Genomic DNA, 6572 nt, shown 5'->3' on the forward strand with positions numbered 1-6572 from the left:
TCGGTGCTCACTTTTTCGCTGCCGGCTTCTTGGCACTGGGCTTCTTTGCCGGTTTTTTGGCGGCCGGCTTTTTGGCCTTCACTGCGCTCTTTTTGGCAGGCGATTTCTTTCCAGCCGCTGCCTTTTTGCTCGCAGGTTTCTTTGCGGCTGACTTTTTCGGCGACGCGGTCTTTTTGGCGGCAGTCTTCTTGCTGCTGGAAGCAGGCTTCTTGGCCGCGGCCTTTTTGCCAGCCGACTTCTTGGTGCCGGTCTCCTTCTTCGTCGCTGCTGCGGCCGGCTTCTTGGCAACCGCTTGCTTTGGCTTCTTTGCCTTGGTCTTCTTCTTTGGCGCTTCGGCCGAGGCCTTGCTGGCAAGCTTGAAGGAGCCAGAAGCGCCCACGCCCTTGGTGCGGGTAAGCACGTCTTGCGTCACCATTCGCTTCAAAGCCAACTTGATGTGACTTTCGGGCGTGTTGCTCACCTTGTAGTTGGCCTTGACGTATTTGACGATGGCTTGGCGAGACGAGCCGTTGCGTTCCTTCAGCTGCGCGATGGCAGCCTTAATCATCACCGCGTAGGTGGGGTGTGCCGCGGGCGCGGCGGGCTTCCTGCTGCTTTGCTTCTTCGAGTCCGTCATGATTCTTGATGATCTCTTGGGTAAGTAAGTAACTCGACGTGAGTGCGTGCGTAGGTGCTTCCAAAGTGAAGAAATAGCTTTTGGCAGCCGCGAGACAACGCCGTCCTTTTTTAGAGCGTTTACGGACCAACGCGAAACGATGTTTGCCACCGTCGTTGTATCGGTCGGTAGACTTGCTGGTATTGTGCTAGCAATCAAGAAGTACGGTCGTCGTACGTTTGGTACACGCGCGCATTCGCAACGATTGCTGTACAGGGGCCTAGTGCGATGCCTCACCCAATTACCCACGCGAACTCAGGTCATCGCGACCACCGCTAACGCCACGGGTGGCGGAGAGGTGGGGCGCCAAGGGCTGCGAAAGGCCCAGTCGCCGTGGCTTGCACTGGCGTGGCGGCCGTCGCGCTTTAGGAACGAAGTACAACTGTTCCGTGGCGCGGCGGGTGGCCTGCATCGCCGCTTTGCAACGAACTTAGGCTTGGGGAGTATGAGCAAATCGAGAAATGGCCTGCGTCGCGTGACCGCTTAGTACAGGAAAAAACTGCAGAAAATCAAAGCCGGACTGGTGGCGAGGACATGTCGCGACCCAAAATTAATAGCTTAGAAAGTCTGTGGAAATGTGGAAAAAGTTGTAAGAGAGAACTTGTTTGCAGAATGCAAGACGAAAATTTTTTATGACCCTCACTCAAAATGCAGGTGTGCTGTAAGCTTACAACTCGACCACCCGTGGCTTCAAAATTTGTGGACTTCGATTTTATGACAAAGCGTCGATTTTCCGTTAAGGCGATAAATATAAACAATTGCAAAACAAGTAGTAAATGAAACTTTTATCGCAACGTACCGAAATTGTTGGAAAGCAGTAACAAGCAGTAAAGTTACATGTAAAGTTACAAGGCAGCAGTTTACCAATCAAGGCCTCCAGCTGCGCAGATAATTGGTTTGGGTTCGTTTTCGCCTCTCAACCAAATTACACTCAAAATCGAGGGATTGAGTGAAACAACAAACTTGTCGCTCGAATTTACTTGACAGAACAAACTTTTCAAAAAAATTGAATAAAATAAGTTAAGTTGTAAATGGCTACGCGTGGTAGCGGGGCGCGACGATTGCGTTTCCCGCAGATAAAGTGGCGGCGGCGCCGGTCTGCGCAATATTATTATTGAATTGAAAGGTTCCAAATGATTCTCCCTCGCAACAAGCGGGTGGCTCTGAAAAGAGCCGTTCTGTTGTTGAGTCGGGCGATCGATCGATCGCTTGCTCACTTGGAGCTGGTGTACTTGGTGACGGCCTTGGTACCTTCGGACACTGCGTGCTTGGCCAACTCGCCGGGCAAGAGCAGGCGGACCGCGGTTTGGATCTCGCGACTGCTCACCGTTGAACGCTTGTTGTACAGGGCCAAGCGCGACGCCTCACCAGCGATGCGCTCAAACACGTCGCTCACAAACGAGTTCATGATGTTCATGGCGCGGCTCGAGATTCCGGTGTCGGGATGTACCTGCTTGAGCACCTTGTACACGTAGATGCTGAAGCTTTCCTTTCGCTTACGCCTGCGCTTCTTGTGCTTGTCGGCGGGCGTCTGCTTCTTCACTGCCTTCTTTGTGCCTTTGCTGGCTGCCATTTTCGCGGTTAAATTTTTTTTTCAAACAACACGAATGTGTGAAGCTCCCCGTGTCGGACCGTATTTATATTTGCCACATGCAAATGAGCATTCGAAGCGTGCAGCCAATGGAATAAGCCGAATGGAGGATCGTTGTTGCGATTGGCCGCCGGGCATGCAAATAAGCCATTGTTGAAATTTGAACAAACCAGACTACATAGCCAATCAAAAATGTTTCACTAACTTCCTCGATTTCGATTGGTTGTCGACCGATCGGCTTCGACAAAATCGAGTAGCTATAAAACCACGACCGAAGCGTGCGCGAGCATTCGATCGAATTCGTTTTTTACTTCAGTTACGTTTACTACCGAAGCAAATAAACAGCAAGCATGTCAGGCAGAGGCAAAGGAGGAGGCAAGTCCAAGGCAAAGCCAAAGAGCAGGTCGTCCCGTGCTGGACTGCAATTTCCCGTAGGCCGTGTTCACCGACTTTTGCGACAAGGTCACTACTCAGAGCGTGTTGGTGCCGGTGCGCCAGTGTACTTGGCCGCCGTCCTCGAGTACCTCAGCGCTGAGGTGCTAGAGTTGGCCGGCAACGCGGCCCGTGACAACAAGAAGACTCGTATCATCCCGCGTCACCTGCAGTTGGCCATCCGCAACGACGAGGAACTCAACAAGTTGCTCGGCTCGGTTACCATTGCACAGGGCGGCGTGCTGCCAAACATCCAAGCCGTACTTTTGCCCAAAAAGACCTCGAAGAAGGCGTAAGGGCAAGGGAGCTCGCGCAACCATTAACGGCTCTTTTCAGAGCCACCCAATTTTTATGAATAAGAGAAAACTTGTGCCTTGCTGCCGTTTCGCTACTCATCAAATATACCCAAATAAATATATCCCTTGCAACACAACGCTGCGGCTGCGGCGGCGGCGGCCACCACCATGACATTTTTTAACCCAAAATTTCCCTCCACCAATCACCACCCGCTGTTTCGTCACGCACTCTGAATATCGTGACGCAGGTCTACGCAAAAACGAACTAACTACTAGAACTAGACACCCACATTCATTCAGATTTATCCAAATTTCTCTTTAGCCAATAATTAGGTGGCTCTGAAAAGAGCCGTTTCGTTTAGTTGGCGCCCGCCCGCCCCCCTGCTGTGCTTAGGCACGTTCACCGCGAATTCGCCGTGCCAGCTGGATGTCCTTGGGCATGATCGTCACCCGTTTCGCGTGGATCGCACACAAGTTGGTGTCCTCGAAGAGCCCGACCAGGTAGGCTTCGCTGGCCTCCTGCAGGGCCATCACGGCGCTGCTCTGGAAGCGGAGATCGGTCTTGAAGTCCTGCGCGATCTCGCGCACCAGCCTCTGGAAGGGCAGCTTGCGGATGAGAAGCTCGGTCGACTTCTGGTAACGCCTGATCTCACGCAAAGCCACGGTTCCCGGTCGGTAACGATGGGGCTTCTTCACACCCCCGGTTGCTGGTGCACTTTTGCGAGCGGCCTTGGTGGCCAGCTGCTTGCGCGGTGCCTTGCCACCGGTAGATTTGCGAGCGGTTTGCTTGGTTCTTGCCATCTTTTTTGAACGGTCTCGTCGGTACTTCTTCAGTAAACGAATGATGCCCACCGGCCGTTCGGACGGCTTTATATACTTTCGCGCCGCTTTCCTATTGGCCCGCGCTAAATTCACCCTTCAACCAATCGGCGCCTGGCTTTGTTTGCCGCCGCCGCCGGCAAGAACAAAACGCGAAGGGCCACCTCTCAAAACCGGGAACAAAAAACAACTCACACGCCAAGTAACCAAACTATTCTCTCACGATTAAAGTGTGGGTGGCCCTGAAAAGGGCCGATTGCTGATGTTGTGGTCGCGAAACCGAGACGAGCTCAACCGCCGAATCCGTAGAGTGTGCGTCCCTGGCGTTTCAACGCGTACACCACGTCGAGCGCGGTGACGGTCTTCCTTTTGGCGTGCTCGGTGTAAGTGACGGCGTCCCGAATGACGTTCTCAAGGAAGACCTTGAGCACGCCGCGAGTCTCCTCGTAGATAAGTCCCGAGATACGCTTCACACCGCCACGACGTGCGAGACGCCTGATCGCCGGCTTGGTAATGCCTTGGATGTTGTCTCGAAGTACTTTGCGATGACGCTTTGCGCCTCCCTTTCCCAGTCCTTTTCCTCCTTTGCCTCGTCCTGACATGATGATGAGTAACGCGCTATTTGCTCGATTGAAACAAGTGACACGAATTGGAAATCGCCCGGCCCACCGCGACTAAGTAGCCAGTTTTCGTACCTCCGCGAAACAAAACAGAAAAATTCGTCCGTTTGGGGCGCCAAAGAGCATACTTAAAGGTAGTCAGTCAGTCGGTCGGCCTGCCGGCCCGCCCTCCCTCCCTCCGTCTGGCCGGGCACCCCGGCCTTCGTTTTGAGCTGGTGGCTCGCTTCTCTCTTTTGCACAAAGTTGAGTGGCCCTGAAAAGAGCCGTTTGTTATGATGCGGACCCCCCGCCGACTTCGGTGCTCACTTTTTCGCTGCCGGCTTCTTGGCACTGGGCTTCTTTGCCGGTTTTTTGGCGGCCGGCTTTTTGGCCTTCACTGCGCTCTTTTTGGCAGGCGATTTCTTTCCAGCCGCTGCCTTTTTGCTCGCAGGTTTCTTTGCGGCTGACTTTTTCGGCGACGCGGTCTTTTTGGCGGCAGTCTTCTTGCTGCTGGAAGCAGGCTTCTTGGCCGCGGCCTTTTTGCCAGCCGACTTCTTGGTGCCGGTCTCCTTCTTCGTCGCTGCTGCGGCCGGCTTCTTGGCAACCGCTTGCTTTGGCTTCTTTGCCTTGGTCTTCTTCTTTGGCGCTTCGGCCGAGGCCTTGCTGGCAAGCTTGAAGGAGCCAGAAGCGCCCACGCCCTTGGTGCGGGTAAGCACGTCTTGCGTCACCATTCGCTTCAAAGCCAACTTGATGTGACTTTCGGGCGTGTTGCTCACCTTGTAGTTGGCCTTGACGTATTTGACGATGGCTTGGCGAGACGAGCCGTTGCGTTCCTTCAGCTGCGCGATGGCAGCCTTAATCATCACCGCGTAGGTGGGGTGTGCCGCGGGCGCGGCGGGCTTCCTGCTGCTTTGCTTCTTCGAGTCCGTCATGATTCTTGATGATCTCTTGGGTAAGTAAGTAACTCGACGTGAGTGCGTGCGTAGGTGCTTCCAAAGTGAAGAAATAGCTTTTGGCAGCCGCGAGACAACGCCGTCCTTTTTTAGAGCGTTTACGGACCAACGCGAAACGATGTTTGCCACCGTCGTTGTATCGGTCGGTAGACTTGCTGGTATTGTGCTAGCAATCAAGAAGTACGGTCGTCGTACGTTTGGTACACGCGCGCATTCGCAACGATTGCTGTACAGGGGCCTAGTGCGATGCCTCACCCAATTACCCACGCGAACTCAGGTCATCGCGACCACCGCTAACGCCACGGGTGGCGGAGAGGTGGGGCGCCAAGGGCTGCGAAAGGCCCAGTCGCCGTGGCTTGCACTGGCGTGGCGGCCGTCGCGCTTTAGGAACGAAGTACAACTGTTCCGTGGCGCGGCGGGTGGCCTGCATCGCCGCTTTGCAACGAACTTAGGCTTGGGGAGTATGAGCAAATCGAGAAATGGCCTGCGTCGCGTGACCGCTTAGTACAGGAAAAAACTGCAGAAAATCAAAGCCGGACTGGTGGCGAGGACATGTCGCGACCCAAAATTAATAGCTTAGAAAGTCTGTGGAAATGTGGAAAAAGTTGTAAGAGAGAACTTGTTTGCAGAATGCAAGACGAAAATTTTTTATGACCCTCACTCAAAATGCAGGTGTGCTGTAAGCTTACAACTCGACCACCCGTGGCTTCAAAATTTGTGGACTTCGATTTTATGACAAAGCGTCGATTTTCCGTTAAGGCGATAAATATAAACAATTGCAAAACAAGTAGTAAATGAAACTTTTATCGCAACGTACCGAAATTGTTGGAAAGCAGTAACAAGCAGTAAAGTTACATGTAAAGTTACAAGGCAGCAGTTTACCAATCAAGGCCTCCAGCTGCGCAGATAATTGGTTTGGGTTCGTTTTCGCCTCTCAACCAAATTACACTCAAAATCGAGGGATTGAGTGAAACAACAAACTTGTCGCTCGAATTTACTTGACAGAACAAACTTTTCAAAAAAATTGAATAAAATAAGTTAAGTTGTAAATGGCTACGCGTGGTAGCGGGGCGCGACGATTGCGTTTCCCGCAGATAAAGTGGCGGCGGCGCCGGTCTGCGCAATATTATTATTGAATTGAAAGGTTCCAAATGATTCTCCCTCGCAACAAGCGGGTGGCTCTGAAAAGAGCCGTTCTGTTGTTGAGTCGGGCGATCGATCGATCGC

The 6572-nt window shown here is 52.9% G+C and overlaps 6 protein-coding genes across 6 annotated transcripts; 1 reads left to right on the forward strand and 5 right to left on the reverse strand.

Moving 5' to 3' along the window:
• Window positions 1–7: 7 nt before the first annotated feature.
• Window positions 8–616, reverse strand: LOC145916790 (histone H1-like). Its single transcript, XM_083002867.1, has one exon. It carries the CDS (start codon window positions 614–616, stop codon window positions 8–10), a length of 609 nt encoding a protein of 202 aa, XP_082858993.1.
• Window positions 617–1868: 1252 nt separating this feature from the next.
• On the reverse strand, window positions 1869–2237 carry LOC145916800 (histone H2B.2-like). The gene has a single exon (XM_083002877.1). It carries the CDS (start codon window positions 2226–2228, stop codon window positions 1869–1871), a length of 360 nt encoding a protein of 119 aa, XP_082859003.1. The 5' UTR covers window positions 2229–2237.
• Window positions 2238–2596: 359 nt separating this feature from the next.
• On the forward strand, window positions 2597–2974 carry LOC145916822 (histone H2AX). Its single transcript, XM_083002897.1, has one exon. It carries the CDS (start codon window positions 2597–2599, stop codon window positions 2972–2974), a length of 378 nt encoding a protein of 125 aa, XP_082859023.1.
• A 390-nt stretch (window positions 2975–3364) lies between these two features.
• Window positions 3365–3775, reverse strand: LOC145916757 (histone H3). The gene has a single exon (XM_083002835.1). It carries the CDS (start codon window positions 3773–3775, stop codon window positions 3365–3367), a length of 411 nt encoding a protein of 136 aa, XP_082858961.1.
• Window positions 3776–4083: 308 nt separating this feature from the next.
• Window positions 4084–4395, reverse strand: LOC145916772 (histone H4). Its single transcript, XM_083002850.1, has one exon. The coding sequence runs from the start codon at window positions 4393–4395 to the stop codon at window positions 4084–4086; it is 312 nt and encodes a 103-aa protein (XP_082858976.1).
• A 320-nt stretch (window positions 4396–4715) lies between these two features.
• Window positions 4716–5324, reverse strand: LOC145916788 (histone H1-like). The gene has a single exon (XM_083002864.1). The coding sequence runs from the start codon at window positions 5322–5324 to the stop codon at window positions 4716–4718; it is 609 nt and encodes a 202-aa protein (XP_082858990.1).
• Between the last annotated feature and the right edge of the window lie 1248 nt (window positions 5325–6572).

The sequence above is a fragment of the Ascidia mentula genome (genome assembly GCF_947561715.1).
Source record: "Ascidia mentula chromosome 3 unlocalized genomic scaffold, kaAscMent1.1 SUPER_3_unloc_1, whole genome shotgun sequence".
In the NCBI taxonomy this organism is placed as follows: Eukaryota; Metazoa; Chordata; class Ascidiacea; order Phlebobranchia; family Ascidiidae; genus Ascidia; species Ascidia mentula.